At 47.8% G+C, this 18,083-nt stretch overlaps 8 protein-coding genes across 8 annotated transcripts; 3 read left to right on the top strand and 5 right to left on the bottom strand.

Annotated features, from left to right (window-relative positions):
* Window positions 1-168: 168 nt before the first annotated feature.
* On the bottom strand, window positions 169-2,677 carry BX661DRAFT_181469 (mitochondrial protein Pet127-domain-containing protein). The gene has a single exon (XM_051535719.1). It carries the CDS (start codon window positions 2,598-2,600, stop codon window positions 255-257), a length of 2,346 nt encoding a protein of 781 aa, XP_051392174.1. The 5' UTR covers window positions 2,601-2,677; the 3' UTR covers window positions 169-254.
* A 471-nt stretch (window positions 2,678-3,148) lies between these two features.
* BX661DRAFT_204985 (uncharacterized protein) lies at window positions 3,149-4,809 on the top strand (the record flags this gene model as incomplete). Its single annotated transcript, XM_051538581.1, has 1 exon — window positions 3,149-4,809. The coding sequence occupies exon 1, from the start codon at window positions 3,262-3,264 to the stop codon at window positions 4,807-4,809; it is 1,548 nt and encodes a 515-aa protein (XP_051392173.1). The 5' UTR covers window positions 3,149-3,261.
* Window positions 4,810-6,162: 1,353 nt separating this feature from the next.
* BX661DRAFT_142590 (uncharacterized protein) lies at window positions 6,163-7,552 on the top strand (the record flags this gene model as incomplete). The annotated part of the gene is made up of 5 exons (XM_051532954.1): window positions 6,163-6,249; window positions 6,357-6,393; window positions 6,509-6,631; window positions 6,732-6,842; window positions 6,951-7,552. The coding sequence occupies 5 exons, from the start codon at window positions 6,163-6,165 to the stop codon at window positions 7,550-7,552; spliced, it is 960 nt and encodes a 319-aa protein (XP_051392172.1).
* A 320-nt stretch (window positions 7,553-7,872) lies between these two features.
* BX661DRAFT_181463 (CobW/HypB/UreG, nucleotide-binding domain-containing protein) lies at window positions 7,873-9,204 on the bottom strand. Its single transcript, XM_051535718.1, has one exon. The coding sequence runs from the start codon at window positions 9,122-9,124 to the stop codon at window positions 7,958-7,960; it is 1,167 nt and encodes a 388-aa protein (XP_051392171.1). The 5' UTR covers window positions 9,125-9,204; the 3' UTR covers window positions 7,873-7,957.
* Window positions 9,205-9,251: 47 nt separating this feature from the next.
* Window positions 9,252-10,705, top strand: BX661DRAFT_100607 (integral membrane protein DUF92-domain-containing protein). Its single transcript, XM_051532384.1, has one exon. The coding sequence runs from the start codon at window positions 9,551-9,553 to the stop codon at window positions 10,421-10,423; it is 873 nt and encodes a 290-aa protein (XP_051392170.1). The 5' UTR covers window positions 9,252-9,550; the 3' UTR covers window positions 10,424-10,705.
* Window positions 10,706-10,939: 234 nt separating this feature from the next.
* BX661DRAFT_170592 (uncharacterized protein) lies at window positions 10,940-14,049 on the bottom strand (the record flags this gene model as incomplete). The annotated part of the gene is made up of 2 exons (XM_051533635.1): window positions 10,940-12,307; window positions 12,343-14,049. 2 exons carry the CDS (start codon window positions 14,047-14,049, stop codon window positions 10,940-10,942), a joined length of 3,075 nt encoding a protein of 1,024 aa, XP_051392169.1.
* A 53-nt stretch (window positions 14,050-14,102) lies between these two features.
* On the bottom strand, window positions 14,103-14,523 carry BX661DRAFT_181460 (uncharacterized protein; the record flags this gene model as incomplete). Its single annotated transcript, XM_051535717.1, has 1 exon — window positions 14,103-14,523. The coding sequence occupies exon 1, from the start codon at window positions 14,271-14,273 to the stop codon at window positions 14,106-14,108; it is 168 nt and encodes a 55-aa protein (XP_051392168.1). The 5' UTR covers window positions 14,274-14,523.
* Window positions 14,524-15,917: 1,394 nt separating this feature from the next.
* On the bottom strand, window positions 15,918-16,334 carry BX661DRAFT_197936 (uncharacterized protein; the record flags this gene model as incomplete). Its single annotated transcript, XM_051538183.1, has 1 exon — window positions 15,918-16,334. One exon carries the CDS (start codon window positions 16,332-16,334, stop codon window positions 15,918-15,920), a length of 417 nt encoding a protein of 138 aa, XP_051392167.1.
* Window positions 16,335-18,083: the final 1,749 nt, after the last annotated feature.

Here is an 18,083-nt window from a genome sequence, read left to right as displayed (position 1 = left end):
CACGCCTGTATTGCAAGTCCCTGCGAACAAACAAAATCCACCCTTAACGTTTTTAATTTGCAGTAACACGGAATCCCACTGATTCCCTACGTTGCATGGTTTTTTTCTTGATGGCCTCTGCGAAAACGACATCTCAACTTTGTTTTAGTTTGCTCGCAGCCGACATATATATTTTAGCGTGTCCATTGGCAAGAAGAAGAAAAGTATACAACGGTAAATTCAGCCGACAAAAAAGCACTAATAAAATTATAAGCTTAATCGGAGTCAGCCTTCTTGCTTGGCCCAGAGTCTGTTCGTGGCTTTCCTGTGCTGCTTAAATGTGCCTTGGGCTTCCTGGCCTTGCGTTTGGGCTTGGGCTTAGCCTTGGTCTTCGGTTTAGCGCTCTTGAGGCGCAGCGATTTCGATTTCGCCGCATTCCCTGGGTTTGTGTGCGCATCATACTCTGTCTCCAGGGCCGTGTCATCGTCTACAAACTTGTCAGCCAACGGTGGCTTGTCGGTCTTCTTAGAACCATTGGAAGCCTTTCTGGAATCATCACTCTCACCCCTCCCCATTTTGCCTGCGGTCGGTAACGGCTTTGGCGCCGCCTGAACATTCGGGATCCTGCTGCGGTTGACAACAACTTTGCCGACAGGCAATTCGTTTCTCCACAGATTCTTGCGCGATATACGGCGCAGAATCTTGAGCATCGGCGACAACTCTTCGTCCGGAGTCTCTGGAGATGCGCGCTCAAAGTACGTCGCTTGCCGGTGCCGCAGCACCCGATACCGAGCCACAACTTCGTCCTGCGACTTGTGCGACTTTGCGAGCTTCCAGTTTATGTACCAGTGCTCGTCCTTGTTCTTGACCGTCACCGGGCCGTCTGTGTCCTGGTTGTTGTACGTCGAGAATGTCTGCATCGTGTATTTCAGGATTGGCTCTTCCGAGTTAACGTAAATAAATTCGACCGGGTCGATCTCCGCGTCTTCCAGCTCCGCAGCCAGCTCGTCCTCCTGGCCGTCCTTGTTGGCAGCGTTGGGGCTCAGCGGGTCAGCTGTGCTGAATGGGTCCTCGCCGGCCTCCGCCGCAGCCGACGCCTTCTTCGGTTGCACCTTGGGCGCACGGATTATGCCGTTCTCCTGGTACTGCTGCATGGCAACGGCCTCGGCCTCGTCGTTAATGACCTCAACCCACATGTCCAGGTTGCCGCCGCTCGAGGCGCTGTCAAAGGTGACTCGGATGTCCCTTTTCGGAAACTGGTCGGTCACAGTGCGCAACAGCTTGCCAAGCAAAATGAGCACTGACTTGAACGCTTTGTTTCCCGTGGCTTCGTTGCCAAAAAGAACCCTGTCCATCTCCTGGCGGCTAATATACTGGAAACCAAACATACGAGCTGTGTTGTGGTAAGCAACAAAAATTCCGTCCATGTTGCCGATACGCGTCTGGAAGTTGTATTTCAAGAACGCAGACCGCACCATGTCGTAGTACTCGCGCTCGAAGGACTGCAGCCTACCCTTCATGGTGTGGATCTGGTACCCCTTGCTGATCTCGTAATTCTGCAGATCCATGCGCACCGCCAGCGAGCCGCGCGTCTTGAGATCAAATGTCTTTCGCGGCAGCCGGTCGTCACGGCAGTCCAGCTGCGAGCGCAAAACAAACTCGTCAAACTCGACGTAATGGTAGTTCTCCTCGGGGATGTCCTTGACCTTCCATGAGTTCATCTTTTTGTACATGTCAAACTCTTTGGGTGTGGACGTCAGTAGCTTCTCCAGCGACTTTCCAAGAATGCTCAGGATGCTGTCACCCACGTCAAAGCTCTTGTCAGCGTCGATCGCGTATACCCCGTCATGGTAGCGCAGCGCTATGGATGCCGGATACCGCATGCCGCGAGTGAAACCGGTCGGCATGTCTGCGAATGCCATTGACATCGATGAGATATCGGGCTTCTTGCCCGCAGCAATGGCAAAGTACAGGTGTGACAAAACGTGGGTCATGGACGAGGTCGATCCAACAAACTGCCTCCTACGCTGGCGGGCGTACCCCATGAGCGTCTCGTCCTTCGAAGATGTTATATACGGTGTTAGCTTGTCATAGTCAAACTCAGCTGGCTGTGTGATGTTGCGAATATAGGGATCAAAATTGTACACGCCACTGTGCGGATCCTCCAAGCAATGCACTCCTGGGCTGAACAGCACACGCTCCAGGCCGTGCCCCAGCTTGGGCACCCGGTTGACGTGGCTGTAACCAACCGGCAAGTAATCCACGCTCTCTGGCACGATGCGGTACCATTTGTTGTTGTGAATTGGGTAGGCTAGATTGTGCACAACAACAGGCTCCCGCTCCTTGATAAAGTCTGAGCGCGCGCCGGTTCGGCTGCCACGCGGGGTCTTATAGTCGTCAGCCGCCTCGATCTCATCCCTAGAGTATACAGGCGAGGTTTCAACGACGCTAGGCTCACTGTCATTTTTGGGTTCTGTGGTCTGCTCGCTAGCACCGATAGTGGGATCGGATTGTTTGTCGGAAGACGAGGCGTTTCTCCGGAACTGCACAGGCGACACTCGACGGCCAAGCGCAATCCATCGAGCGCCGTGTAGGTGGTATGCCAGCAGTCGACTGGTCATTTCAGTTGATTGTTGATGGAAAAATATAAAATAAAATAAAAAAGTACCGAAATGAATTCTGAATGCGAAGGCAGAAAGCAACATTAAATATGTGTCGAGTAAAAAAATTAACGCTAGTATTTTATTTTCCTTGGCTTGCTGCAATCAACCCAGCACTTTAAATTTTCAAGATTAAAATATTACATAATCACACTATATTTGATCACTAGTATTTTCGAATATTGTTTGTATCATCATGAATGTGATCCAACACACATTCCGGGAGTGGGGTACAAGTTTGCGGCACCGTCGAAGAGCATTTGATGTCATTGGAATTTTATAATAAATGCATTGTGTGTTTCCATTCAAGCCGCGCCATCGTTTGATTATTGTTTGGAATGCAATGACCAGCGTTGCATCATCGCTTGTGATAGCAGAACGTCACCATTATGCATTTGTTTGTGCACAACGCCATTTTATGCATAAGTTCATGCAAGTGTGTATAAATACGCCGGCGTACAGACCCAGACTTTAAAAGAATCTGGACAAACATTTTGTCAATTATTTTTCAGTTTAAACGGACAACTTTTTTATATACAAGATAATAAAACGCAGCATCTCTTATTCACTTTATTTAAAGAATTATTTCTGTATTTTCGATAAGTTAAACGGATTTTTTACAATGAAAGTATTCAATAAGCCAACAAACATTGGCATGCTTTTGGCCATTTCTGCGGCTGCCCTGTTCTCGATGTCAATCCCGGCTCAAGCCGAGCTGGTGACCCACCAGGAGTACACGACCATGACGATTGTCACACCAATTCTTGTTGTCCAGGACGAGGAGGAGTATCACTGGTGGGACGTGATGACTGGACGCGCTCATGGCCTTTTCAAGCCCAAGGCTGATCACGCCAACGATCTGCTGTCTCGCGGGCAGAATAATGTAATGGATGCCGGCGAGTATGTCACCAGCAACGTCGCCGAGTACGGCCAGCAAGCTAAAAACGGAGTCGAATACCTTGGCCAGCAAGCAAAAGAGGGCGCTAACAACCTCGGCTACAAGGCAAAAGAGGGTGTCAACAACCTTGGGCAAAAAGCGAAAGAGGAAGCTGGCTACATTGGCGAGCAGGCCAAGGAGGGCGTTAACAACCTTGGACAAAGGGCAAAGAACAACGCAAATCAAATTGTGGACAAGGCCAAAAACAAGGCTGACGACCTGAAGCAACGCGTTCAAGACGGCGCCGACAGTCTTGGCCAACGTGTCGCGGAAAATGCCAAATATGTTGGCCAGGAGGCCACAGATGCAGCCGACAGCGCCAAGAGATGGGGTCAGGAGAACGTCAGGGGTGCAGCCAAGCGGGTCAAGCATGCCGAGGAGGATGTGTACGACAGGCTCAACGTTGACAGCAGGAGGGCAACGCGCAGTACCAAGCACGCTGCGCGCAAGCTTGACCGCAAGAGCACCGGACTATTTCACAGCGTCCAGAACTACATAGTGAACAAGCTTCAAAACTTTGCTTCATTCACCCGCGGTCCCAGCAGCCAGCTGCGCTCGGAAATCAACGCTGGTGTGGATAGGCTCAGAGACCTGATTGATGGAAGCTCCAATAGTGCAACGCCCACATGGCCCGAGAAGGTGCTGTCCGGCAACCGCGACCCTGAATGTAATGACTACATGCAGGAGCTCAACGATGCATCACAGCACGCACACTCGCTCGTCAAATCCAAGCTCAACCTCCACTCTGAGATCCTCGAGAGTATTGCGCGCTCACATGTCACCACGCAGCTTCCCATTGCCGCGCGCTGTGGTCCGGCCGTTGCTCTGGTACTGCTCTACCTGGTGTTTGGAATTTGGGCGCGCAAGGGTGAGCTGCGCAGGAGGATGCAACAGACCGCGGCCGCGACTAACTCTGGCGCCGAAATGACCCGCGCATTCCAGCAGGAGTACGCGCTAATTTCCGACGGCATTACTCTGTCGAGCACGTACCTGACGATCTTGCCCATGGCAACGAGTTTGCTTGTAATCATGGAAATCAATGAGCTGGCGAGCTGGGTTATCACTCTGGGCTACACGCTCGTGATTGCTGGATCCATTGCCGGCACGCAGCCGTCTGCCCTGTCGTCCGTCTTCCAGTCCACCGACACTGTGATCGAGGTCGGACATCAAGTCACGTTTGCAATCACCGCGTTCATTGCCGTGTGCTGTGCCGTGAACGGCTTCATGTACTGATTATTTTTTCCTATTTTTTCCTTCAAAATTTCTCAAATTATTATATTATTATATCCAATTATGGTCATCTTTCATTGATTCAGCGGCGGTTGCGCACCAAAACCTGCTCGCCGTCTTTGAAGGGTGCCTTGTGTCACCGGAATTCATCGGGGAACCGCCAGCTCAGCGACTTTTGCTGAGGGTCGATCAGATCCCAGCTGAAGGACGTGCCCCACTTGCGATTCAGGGCTCTACACGCCAAATGCGCGGGTTTCTGCATGCACAGGCTGCGGATATCCAGAGTTGAATGCTTACCGCCAGCAACCAAGGCGCTCTGGTACAGGTTGCTGACATCCTCCATCGTGAGGCTGTGCTTGTGCTTCAAAATGTTGTTCTTTTTGCGGATCAGCTTGATCGTCTCGCGTCAGAATTTGGCGCTCGCGTTGCGAACACATGAATATGTGTCCCTGCATTTCGATGGTCTGACAGCCAGGCGACGGGTCATAGACGCATCTCTGGTTCAGGGTATCATTTACACTGTCTGTTTGCTACAGGCAGTGAGCGAAGGAGCATCGTTAATGCAAATGAGTGACAGATGGAGTCTCTTGTATTGGTGATGCGCCAGGTGTTCTTGTGATGCCGACTACCTTTCCTATCCACTGCCACATCCATTGCCCGGAGGATGGTGGTGACTTTTGTGGGTTAGTTCATGCTCAAATTGCTTTATTTTGTATTGTTATGATTACTATAATATGCTATAAATGTTGGCGATTACTGTTTAATTAATTTCTTGCATTATCCAACATTATTTTACATCGCAGACATGTGGTAAAAAGCACAGTAAAAGTCAATAACTTTATGCTACTTCTACTCGGTAATGTGTGTAGGGCTTGAACTTTACTGGCTGCTTTACACAGTGATTAACGCATTGTCTTAGTATTAATGCGGTTGGTATTGCGCAATATGGACACATGCATTATGCACGGGGTTACTTTCTAGTACTAGCAGTGCGGCGAGGTTGGCAGGCAAGCTGTTGCTCTACAGTATAATGACATTGCAAAGCTTGACCTGTGGTGAGCGAGTGTTTTTTGTTTCAACAATTATCAATTATAAAATTACAATATTTTAAATGTCTGTACTCATAGAAATGGACCACACCATCGTTGACATCGCCTTCAATGAGGACTACAAGTTTATGTCGTTCAAGTACGTACTCGCGCAATAATTTTGCGTTACATGTGTGCAAAAGAGATACACTTTGGTTGCCAATGTATATACAATTGCAAACAAACTACAACGAATTTAAAACCATTATTTTGCAGGTGACATCGTACACATTTTGTTTTGTTTTGTAGCACGATGTGGGTCATCATGATGCTTTATGGATCCGTGGCGACGCTTTATTATGTAATCAATGTTATGGACATACTCATGGATCTCTTTGTTCGTGACGCTGTTTCGGTAAGTATATCTTAATTTATAGACAGCATTTGTGCGAGCTTGTTTGTCAAACAAAATATTATGTACTTTTATTAAATTAATCGACTGAAAAATCAATTTTCGTGTAGCTGGATCAATATGGTGCTGGGGGCGGTTACTGGGCAGGTAAGTAATGCCAATAATTTAAATGCATTAACAAAGTTTTTGTTATATTCCATTGTTTTATATACTAATTTTTGTCAAGTAACTGATATTTCAATAACCACTTTTATGTTTTTAGTTGTAACCGGGTGCACGGATGGAATTGGCAAGGCGGCGGCTCTACATCTCGCTGACAAGGGATTCAATATTATCATGTTGTCACGCACTCCCTCAAAGCTTGCTGATATGGAAAAAGAAATTAGTGAGTATAACACAATTCTACTAATGCAATGTTTAACACAACACAATAACATATGATATGCTAATATTGTTGATTGTGCACTGTCACATTTTTTTTGTAGAGGAGAAGGGCGCTAGCGTAAAGTCATATGCGGTGGACTTTACAAAGTGCACTGAATCCCAATGGAGTGATATTCGCGATTTGATTCAAGGGGAAAGCGTCAGTGTTTTGAGTAAGTGACCACGTTTACTGCCTATGATTATTAAATTGAAAAATGTAATTTCCCCTGTGCCATGTATACTATGCTAAAATTAGATCATATTAACACGTACCGCTGTAGTCAACAATGTTGGTCTGTGCCACGATAACCCCATTTTTTTCGATGAGGAGGACGAAACTATGTGCAACGACATGGTAAAAGTCAATATCACAACCATGATGAACATTACGCGTCTTGTTGTGCCCCAGATGCAGGAGCGTCAAAATGGCCTTATTATCAACCTAGGCTCGTTTGCTGCAATGCGATCACTCCCTTTCCTTTCAGTGTACGCGGGAACAAAGGGTTTTGTCAAGACATACTCGCAGAGCCTGGCATATGAGCTCGAGCCCCAAGGGATTATGGTGTCGCATATTTTCAGCTTCTGGGTTACCTCTAAGATGTCTGGATACAGAGATCCGACATTATCGGTGCCATCGCCAGACCAGTACGTAGAGTGCGTTTTTGACCGTCTTGGGCTCAGGTGTGGGTCTTCGGACTCGCACACAGCAATTCCATACTACCCACATAGCATCCTGAATTTTGTGATCAGTTGTCTGTGGGACCCCATGCACGCCAAGGATGCTCATTACAGTAAGTTATCAAAGTTGGCCAGCACAACCAGAATTGTGCCACATTGGGTGATTTCAAGTTGGCAGGCTGCATGTGTATTGCCAGTTTTATAAATACACTAGCACAAAACACATTGTCCTTTAAACCCCCACCATCTTACTAATATCCAAATGCTGCCGCTCTGGCTTTTTTAAATGTAGACATTGGGCGCAACCTCTACAGACTTGGCCAGCTCAGACAAGAAAGAAGAAAGTTGAGACAGGTCTACTTCGAAAAGGCCGTCGACGAGGAGGTTAACAGAATTAAGACCGCTGAATTGAGGTGTACCAACACTCCTGTTGTGCTAGCAGTGTAGCTTGCTTGCACAACTTTTAATAACACTTTTGTTTCTTATTTTAATTAAAATTGAGAGAGGGATATATATACAAGTACGCCCAGTTCGTTAGTAAACTATCATTTGGAAATCAGCTTCATTGAGGGAAAGTGTATCTGTGCAACTGCTTTTATTGTATTCTTAATTAGTGCGTGCAAGCCCAGTGTGTAGAAATCTCATCGTCTGCGGCACGAAAGCCGCTCTGGAGTTTGGGCAAGAGCATGCGCAATCCACTGCCCATGACAGTGACTCTAACAAGTGTATTCCTGAGTCGGTCCGTGTCTAAGGTCAGCCGTGTGAAAGTGTAGCGGCCAAACGCATGGTTTACAATATATAGTATACCTTCGCCAGATACGGCGGCAGTGGCGTGACCAGCGTCGCATACATCAGCGCTGGATTCGTCGGCAACAGCATTAGAGAGACGCACAATTCCCTTGACGCGGTAAACGTCGTCAGCGGGTAATGACTTGAGAAACGCGACAAACGATTCGGTGTCGATTATGTCCGCATGCTGTGCGCCATCATCACTGCGGCTGCGGCGAACCTCTACTAAATCGACCTCTTGTGCGTGGTGGTCGTGCCCACCAAGTGGCAGATGTACAGAGCTTGATGAGTCTGTCTCGCCAGATTCACCTTTGGCAGCAGAGACAGGTCGCTCTGAAAGACGGAACAAGGTGGTGTCCAGTCCAAAAACTACTGCAGGATCGATTCCAACGTCTTTATGCGCCTTAATCTTGGGCGTGTCCGTATTAAGATCGTTGACATGGTCAATTACAATGTCCAGCTGGCGCTCGCTGACTTGCTCCCACTTGTTGAGAATAATGAGATCGGTGTATTGTGCTTGCATGCGGGCGGTATACGAAGTGTCTTCATAGCCGCAAAAGTTGACGCAATCGATGACCGTCAAGATCGAGTCAAGGTGGAAACCTGATGGTTCCATCTCGCGAATCTGCCATGCAATGGGCGCTGGAAAGGCTGAGCCGGAAGTCTCAATGATTATGCGGTCAGGCTGGTACTTTTCTTTCAGCTCCTCTAAGGCCCGCTTCATCTGGCCGACCAGAACGCAGCACAGGCACCCGTTTGTCATCTCAGCTATCTCTATATGGCTCTCGCGAGCAAGCGCGCTGTCAGTCTCGGCATCGCCAAATTCGTTTTTCAGCAAGACTATCTTGTAATCAGGGTCGGCGCGCTTGATCAGGTTAAAAATAAGCGTGGTTTTGCCTGCTCCCAGAAACCCTGTGAACACGGTCACCGGTGTGGTTGCCTCCGAAATAACGGTCCGCGACCTGTGCATTTGCGCGATACTCGACATTTTAGTGGCTGTACTTAAAATTACAGCGGGCGGGAATAACAAAAAAAACAAGCGATTTGAAAAAGAGTGAATTGAAAAAAGACAGCAGAAAAGAAATGCAAAAATATTGAATAAAAAATATTGTCTTCAAGGTTAAACTGGAAATTCACGTGCCGACCGCCCACACGCGTCTATATTTTGTGGTTAATATCCCAGTGCATATTTCAAGTGGATTTAGAGTGAGGCGGGCGCTGAATAAGGGCATGGATTCAACGTATTATAACATTTATCTTTTTAGTGTTAAAAAGCAATTACGCTCCAAATAGGCTTGGTTTAGTCTAATAAGACTCGGTTCCTTTGTTATATTTACACCTGCATTTATTTATTTTTAACTACACTTTTGCCTCAAATAGGGCAACACGGCAGCGCACTTCTGGTATCCGAACAATGCGCGCATATTTTGCAGTTGTTCTCACGAGCATTATGTGCTTTTCCTCGCTGCGCAAACGCTCACTGTCAAAGTCAGGGGCGCTAGCAGCCGCATTTGTGGGCCTAGCCACGGTTAGCAATGACAACGTCATGTTCACAGCCGTGCTGCTGGCGTTTTTCATCTCCAGCTCATATTGCACAAAGTATCAGGCGCGGGAAAAGATGAAAATTGACCCATCATATGCCAAGGCTTCTGAGCGCGACTGGAAGCAAGTTCTGTGTAACGGCGGTGTAGGATCGGTGATTTCTCTTGTGTACCAATACTACTTTGACGGGCGGCATCCGGAGGACCTGACAAGAGAGCAGCGCCAGCTAATGGTGCTGCTGACCTGGGCGTACATCGGGTTCTACTCTTGTTGCGCGGCTGACACGTGGGCCAGCGAACTGGGCACACTGAGCAACGATTGGCCTATCCTGATAACGACATTTTCGCCGGTGCCGCCTGGGACAAACGGCGGAGTGAGCAGGCTGGGTGTTCTCTCTTCGTTTGCTGGTGGTGCTGCTGTTGGTCTGGCCGCAGACATTGCTCTTTGGGTGCAATACTTTGGGGCGTATCGCTCGGGCGTGATGCCGAAAATACCATACAACATGCTCGCGTCCATCCTTGGGACAGTAGGGTCATTGATTGACTCGCTTTTGGGCGCGACAATTCAGGCGTCGTACCTGGTTGATAAGCGCGCAGTTTCGGATCTCAGCGCTAGCGAGCTTAAGCGCTTAAAGGGTGCTCAACTGATTGCCGGCAGAAATATCATAAGCAACAATATGGTTAACGTTTTGTCGTCCGTCTCCACGACAGTCATAGCGATGCTGCTGTTAAAGCTGCTAATTTGAGTTATATTTTATGTTGCATGTTTTACAATTCACAAAAAAACCAATGCGTTGTATGGGATATAGAAAACTCAAATGTATTACACTGGTGTAAATGGATTTTGGAATTTCCAGACATTTATAACGAAAGTCCAGATTTTTAAGCAGGGTTTTTTAAAACCCCGTTTTTGTGCAAAAAGTCATAATCAGAGTTGGCTGAACCTGAGTGAGTCTACAGCAACACCCGAGACTCTGCTCAAGCCAAAGCACGTGCCCAAGAATCCATCTGCTCCTGCTTCTCTTAAAAAGCAGCGAACTGGATAATATCGTCAGCCATAGTGGTCTATTGCCACTAGTTTCTAAATGCCTGTCAGGTTACTATGCAATCTGGGGGAAGGATGTGGATTTGCAGGATTCTTGTAGCCTCATTATTTTCTTTTAGTGTAATTAGGCGTAGAAAGTAACATGAGGGAAAAAATGTGATGAATGATGGTGTCGTGAAATTGTGAGGATAGTTAGCACTGCCACTAACTCTACTCCTTAAACCGGCTTTTTCCGCGAAGTGCCAGCGACCAGTGGTGTCAGCGAAATGGCCATGGTAAACTCGTCATCCTCTTCTAGCAGACGGTCAAACGCTGTTGAGGATGCCAACTGGTCGCGGATTTTGCGTCTGGCCAGAGGATCGTTCACAAGCGATGTTACTGCGGGTGACACAGGCTGCGACTGTTGCTGTGGCTGCGCCTGAGTCCGGACCAAATTGTTCCCGCTTGTTTCGGAGCCGCTCGGCGGTTGGCTGTTAACAGCTTTGTTCTTTGTCAGGTGTAGCTTGCGGTTTGATGGATTCACCGAGAACAAGCGGCTGATTCCGTTTTTGTAGCAAGAACTGACATTACCGCTGTCATCATTACTGTTGCTGACAGACTTGTGAGAAGTGGTGGACAGGTTGGATACAGACTTTGACAATGTATCAGGTGACCGAGTAGGCGACATGGGCGCACGCGATGTCAAATGCAGCTGTGTGTCTGGGTGGCTGAATTTGCGCACGAAAGCTTTATGCAAGGGCTGGCTGGTGGCGGATTCCTGCTGTTCGGCGGCCTTTGTCGAAGTTGCCAAAATATCGTCGCTCTCAGTGTCGGGATGCACCGGGCTTTCCGGCAAGCAGTCCACGTCCATCCCAACATGTTGGCGGCCCGAGGCCGGCGTCAAGCGATACCTCTGCATTCTAATTGAATCTGCATCCCATCCACTGTTTGACTGGGCTACGTGTATCTGGGACGCAGGCTGGCGGAGCGGCGGAGGCGAGATGATAGCGGCAACTGTTGATGGGAGTGGCGGCAGCGCATACGCAAAATTCTCAGTGTCGGCCGCCATTGACGCTGAAGGGCCCACCAGCGTCGAACCGCGATATCTGCGGTTGTTTGATACTATGCGAGGCGAAGCATGCGGGTTTGCTGTCCCCGGCCTGGTAGCAACTGCTGGCAGCGGGATGGAGACCATTGCTTCATATCTGCTGGTTTGTGCTGCTGTGCCGTGGGGTAGATATGGCACTAGCGGTATGCTGCCGTCCGCGGCATATTTGTTCAAAGAGCTGAATGTTACTGATGTCGAAAACTGCATGTTGGAAATTACGCTGCTGCTGTTGCTGGCGCAATAAGGGGGCAGTGTGGACGCGAGTGCGGGCGAGTGCGGCGTAAGTGTCGTAACAGAGTGAGTCGGTGAGGCGGCGCTGAGCAGTGCAGACAGCTTAGGCAACTTTGCGATGGGCGAATCCAAAATTGGTGATGATGCAAATGTAGCAGGACTAGTATAATTGTTGCCCGTTGCACCGTCAGGCCCAGAAGCCAGCGCTCTTTGTGATAGCATGTTGGGGTAGAGGGGCGGTGTGCGCTCCAAGCATCGCTTTCGCCACTGTTGCTGCCAATATCGTCAGCACTGCTTGTTACTTGCTGCTCGGCATAAGTTAGCGAGTCCGACGATAAGGGCCGCGGATTCTTTGGGGAGCAGAAAACAGACGTATAAGTACTGGGACTGCTGAACTCGGGCTTTTCAGTCGTGATGTCAAGGGCCGGCTGGCTTAAAATATTGTCTTTTTGGGGCGCGGTTGTGAAATCAAGCTCGTGTTTGGGTGCCGGCGTCTTTTGCTGCTGCTGCCCCTGACTTTGATTCAACTTTCTACCAGCGGGCCTGGGGGCCATGTCCGCCAACCGCAGCGCCGTATCTGGGTACGGAAGCGGCTCGCCAATCTGCGAGAGTCGCGACAGGTGTTCTATTGTAATGCCGTGAGGCATCATGTCGTGGCCACTGTCGGTGGGTGCCAAAAAGGCCGATATGTTTTTGCGAGCAGCAAAACTGGAAACCAGAGCCGGCGGCATAGACGAAAGGTGCTCCTTATCAGCGTTGCTGTCTCTGTCGCTTGTGCTGAGAACTGACACTGTATTGCGGCGCGTTTCGCGGCGCCGCTGGCGTCTCGCTTCCAGGGCGGAGTTGCGCTGAATGGTCAACAAAAACTCCTTGTCGATACTTCCCAAGTTGCTCACGCTAGCAATCACTTCAGAGTTGGCGTACAGCGGACTGTCGTCGTTATTATCAAAGCCGTCCTGGGGTAACGATGTTGAATCCGCGGCTGTACCTACCAGCGTATCCAACGCCGAGAAAGGTGTTGCAGTGCCAGAGGCGTTGTTGCCTCGAGCAGATACTGGGGCGATTGAGGGCACAGAGACGAGCGGGGGCTCGGGGTATATGCAGGGGTGCGTGGCGATGTCTACCGAGTTGATGTCGAATGCCTGATGCCGCTGGGTTCTAGTCTCTGGGCGGCGGATGTTGGTGAAACCAAGCTTTGCGCTCCACGGCGATCCTCGTTGCTTGCGCTCGCCGGCAGATATGGCCCTTTCAGCCTCGTTGTACATGGCGAGCAACTCGGACTGAGGCACTGCAGGTGCGTGCATTGGGCTTGTGGGGGTTGACTGCATTTGTGGCTGCGTCCCAAACGGGGAGCCCGGTGATAACAGCAATTTATTAGGTCCGCCAGGCGATGGAGCTGCCGATGCGGTCTGATGGACAGGGCTTTTGCTGATATCCTTGTCTAATACCGCTGTGGCAACTCCATGCGCAACATCCAGCTTTAGTCTGGATGGACGGTAGCACTGGGTTTGATATGCAGGGTTCGAGGCGGGTTTGTCCCCTTCGGCAGCCTTGTCGCCAATTCGTGGCAAAGATAGCTCTAGCCAATGCTGCTGAGCTGTGTAGGACTGCCCATTCATTGTTTGGAAAATATGAGAACCAGCACCTTGCATCGCGAATAGTGGGTGGCTATTAGAGGACACGTTGGATATTGTTGGTGAAATGGCCGACAGCTTTCTGGTCAGTTTGACGCCCTTGGGCGGGGCATGGTACTCTGTGGGCGACAAGTGCATGACTACAGGGCGGGGCTCTTCGCCAAAGAATTGTTTGGAGGAAATGCCCACCGGATTCAGCTTTGGGTGCTTGGAAGTGCTCTTACGAAACATCTTTCCCAGTAAGCCGTTGGGCCGAGCGGCTGCGTCCGGCTGCGACGGCTGCTGTTGTAATTGTAATTGTGCGTGCTGCTGCTGGAATGTGTCCCCAAGCGAGTGTGTTGGACTGTCGCTGGCATACTCAAGTGACGTTGTCATTGGGTTTGGCGTCGGTCGGCTTTCGCGTGTGTTCATTAAATGGTGATGCAACGTCCTTAGGTTGCCGCCAGAGAAGCTAGTTTAAAAGGAAGAGATGCAATAGAATAACGTGAATGGCCAAAGGGCATTCTAGAGATTATTAGCATTGAGCAAAGTATGCAAAACCCATGAAGGAAAGGGTTTGAGAGAAAAAAGCTTGGAGAGAGAATGACAAAATAAAACATTTCCAAAGCAACTTTTTATATACTACCACCCACTTGCGCTAATGCGGACCGAGCCGCATGCCGCGTTTGGCAGGACCACTTATTGGTTGTCTGTGTGTGTGAGCCCGTGTTTGTTATATGCTTCAATTGACCTGGGTCAAGTGCAGCTCAGCAGAGAAGGCGCATGGGCGAAGAGCAGTAAAAAAGGGGGAATCTGCGGTTTTCGCAGTGTGACAATTATCACTTACCAGCTGTTAAGATTAGGAAAATAGTTGAAACAATAGCAAGAAAAGCAAGCGGGGGATGGCCGAGCCCTGTTTTCTGTGTGTAGGGAGGTCGGGTCCTGTGTCGATAATGCAGGTAGCAGTAGTATGCACAAATAATAGGTGTGCTTCTGTTTGTATGTGTGTGAAGGGAGAGAGATGGGGGAGAATGGTGTCAGTATAGGCGCTCCTGAAATGTATATTGTGATAAAAGTTAAATGGTTTAAGTTAATGGAAAATAGCAAATAATTAAATTCGATGCGAAATAAAGAAAATAATTGATGACAGGAAAGAAGAAAAACAAAAACGGACGTGCGAGGGGCCTGCGCTTTTCGTGAAAATCAACTAAAGAACTAGAAGCAGTCGGGAGCAGCAGGGGCATTTCCAAGTCCAGCTTGTGCCTGTTTTTAAAAACATGCATTGGGTTGTGTGAATTTGGCACTAGGAAAAAAATACACGAAATTGCTCCGCCGATCAAATTGGCATTGCGGGGCGCACAATACAAGCGAAAAAAGGATTGCCAATGTTTATATACAAACGGTCCATGTGGTCCAATTTTCTCCATAGAAACTGGTTTGCATTTTTTATTTCCTTTCCTAAGAGAATCCATTATGTTTTATTCAGCGTCTAGAATGCCGCGTCCCTTTTTTAATTGCTGCACAACCATTTTTTTCTACGTACGGATGAATGCGTGCGCTTGCGAGTGTATATGCCGTCTCTCCCAGCAAAATCACTAGCCTTGGCTGCTGTTCGAACAAATGGAGAAAAATAGGGTGTATTATTTTTATCCAAAAACATCGAATAACATTCGAGCTAGGCAACATGTGTGCTAGTGTTTGTGCTGATCCATTATTTCGCTTCAAAACGCAAGCAATGGCCAACAAAACATAATATTGATGTTGCATTGCATTGCATTGTATACCAAATATTACATTCGTTACACTATAGGAAAATAACGAGGCTACAAATATACTATAAACCGACATCCTTCCCCATAGTGTTTAGAAACTAGTGGCAATAGACTATTATGGTTGACGATATTAATCAGTTTGCTGCTTCTTTTAAAGAGAAGAACCAGGGGCAGATGGATTCTTGCGCACACGCTTGGGCTTGGGCTTCAGCGTCGCTGTACACTCGGGTTCAGCCGACTCTGACGATTCCTTTTTGTACAAGAAACGGTAAGGATAATTGCCTATAGGCAGGGCATTAAGGATGATGCGAAAGTTGAAAGTTCAGCACTGCAGCCATGTCGCGATTACACTTCCGTCTGCCTGGTGGCACTTTTTCGCCATCCTTGATCTTGGTTCCGTCAGGCCTGAAGCTTTGCAAGCAGTTTTCCATTGTGCACTGGAGCAAGCCATGTCATAAAATCTGGCGAGGTTTTTCTACTGCTGGAATTGTATTAAAATTTGTTGCGGTTATCTGCCTCCTGCTGGTGCTGACCATTCTGCCGCTGCGCGGCCAACTCATCGCGTATCCTCTGTCTGATTTTGCGCTCAATTTTACCCTGCGACCAGCCGCTCAGCCTGACAATGTGCCTGAGATTATCGGCAGGCTGGATATTGATGTGCTGCTTCCGATTCCGCTCAGTCAGCCCATCCCGCAGCTGCTGATTACTTTTCCACCTAATTTTGTCCTCAAACCAGCCCTTTTCCTCTCCAATCCACTGGATAATATCGGCAGACTGTGGGCGAATAGGCATACACTGGTCGCGACCCTGCTGCGCACAGTCAATAATAGATGCAGCATCGGTGGCAGTTTTAATTGCAACAGAAACGGCGGTGGCTGCGGTTGCGACGAAGTTAGATGCTGCTACCATTGCGACGTGGTACTTGTGCTTGGGATTCTTCAGACAAGGATCATAAATTTTGTGCAATTTCTCTATCCTGCTCTCACATGCTGGGCAGAACTTTGAGGTGCAATACTCGTCAATTAAGTAAACAGTGAATTCCTGGCCTATTAGCATCTCCCACAACCCCTTATGAATTGACTCATGGTGACGGGTCATGCCTGGGTCCAATTACCAAGAATAAGGACTGCACCTGATCCAAATTTTGCACGTAAATATTTTGCAAGTTCGACGTCGGCGCGCTTTCTGTTAACAAAGGAAAGATAGAGCTTGCAATACAGGGGGTCAGTTGAGCTGCTGCCGTCATGTTTCCGACTCTTGCTGAGGGTCTGCGTGTTATGGCAATGTTCTGCCAAAATAAAACCCCTTTTCCGGCGCTCAAGGAGGTACTCGACATATAACTTGCAATCGACTGTGCTGGAGCCAGGGTGGTTGAGCGCGCGCTCAGCATCCTCAACGGATGTATACCAGCCATTTGTTTCCGTTTTGGCGAGCTTCGCGGGGTCAAGCTGTAATACTTTTTTTTTGCATTTTCGCGGATCTGACGAAACATACGTTCACATTGTTTATTGACCTCTGAGTTCTTGGTATAGCGAAATATAACTTTCTCACCCTTTTTTAGCTGCTTTTATATCCCAGACAATATAACTTATCTCTGCGACCTGAACCGCAAATAACTGGTTTATCAACAATACCATGAATGTCATTTTTGATAAATTATCAATGTACTCGGGAGGGGAAGCCTTCTTACTGCAGGTTACAACATTGCTTTTTTTTGCTAGTGCTAGTGCTGGTGCTATTGTTGTTTCTGATGCTGGTGCTGTACATCTTGTAATTATTGTTGTTATAATCGTCGTCTGTGTTGGTTAAAGGTTCTGCAAACATTATTTTTATCGAATTTATTTATGTGCCGCAAAGCACATACTTGATGCCGCAGAAAATCAAATATACATAGCATAGCAAGCATAAAGTCTTTGATAATGCCCTATATTAAATAGTAAATGCTGCAAGAAATAGAAAAATAAGGCATGATCAGAAATGAAAAATGTCACTTTAAAAATGACATGAAAAAATACTGTTTCATTTGTGATAAATTGCACTATATAAAACTATAAAAATATATATTTTTACCTTTACTATTTGCGTTCATTGAGCGAGTAAAAGTATAGTGTGTTTTCGAGTGTTTCTCAACACAACACTGTTGAAAAATACTTTTCCAGATTTTTGAAAATGCGGGAAAGCCGATTTTTAAAAACCTCCCGCTTAAAAATCTGGAATTACGCTATAAATGGCTGGAAATTCCATAATCCATTTTCACTAGTGCAATTATGCGTGTATAATATCTCTGCTGAGGATATTAAATTGTGCTAAATATAAATTTATTGAACTAAGTGAAACTAAGGCGCCTTTTTGTTATTTTTCGCGCTCGTAAGGGTTTATGATGCCCTCGCACAAAACAACAAATATTCACCTAGGCGGTGATTGGCCGCCTTTCGCGGTTACGCGACGTGATACTTTTCCTGGCATCACAATGCAGATGGGAGCTTGTTTCACGATTCTCGAGCTTAACATTCACTTCCATATCCTCGGGCTGCGCAACAACAATTTTACTGTATTTACTAAATACATATTTTATTGAGACTACGAATAACGCTAAAGAAGCTCACTTTATTAAATCGCAGCGTGCGTGCAATGTCACAAAAATGTGATTATATGTGC

The sequence above is a fragment of the Kickxella alabastrina genome, assembly GCF_025024165.1.
Source record: "Kickxella alabastrina strain RSA 675 chromosome Unknown BX661scaffold_9, whole genome shotgun sequence".
NCBI lineage: Eukaryota > Fungi > Kickxellomycota > Kickxellomycetes > Kickxellales > Kickxellaceae > Kickxella > Kickxella alabastrina.
The sequence above is the reverse complement of the archived record's forward strand: the minus strand, read 5'-3'. Positions and strand labels throughout refer to the sequence as shown.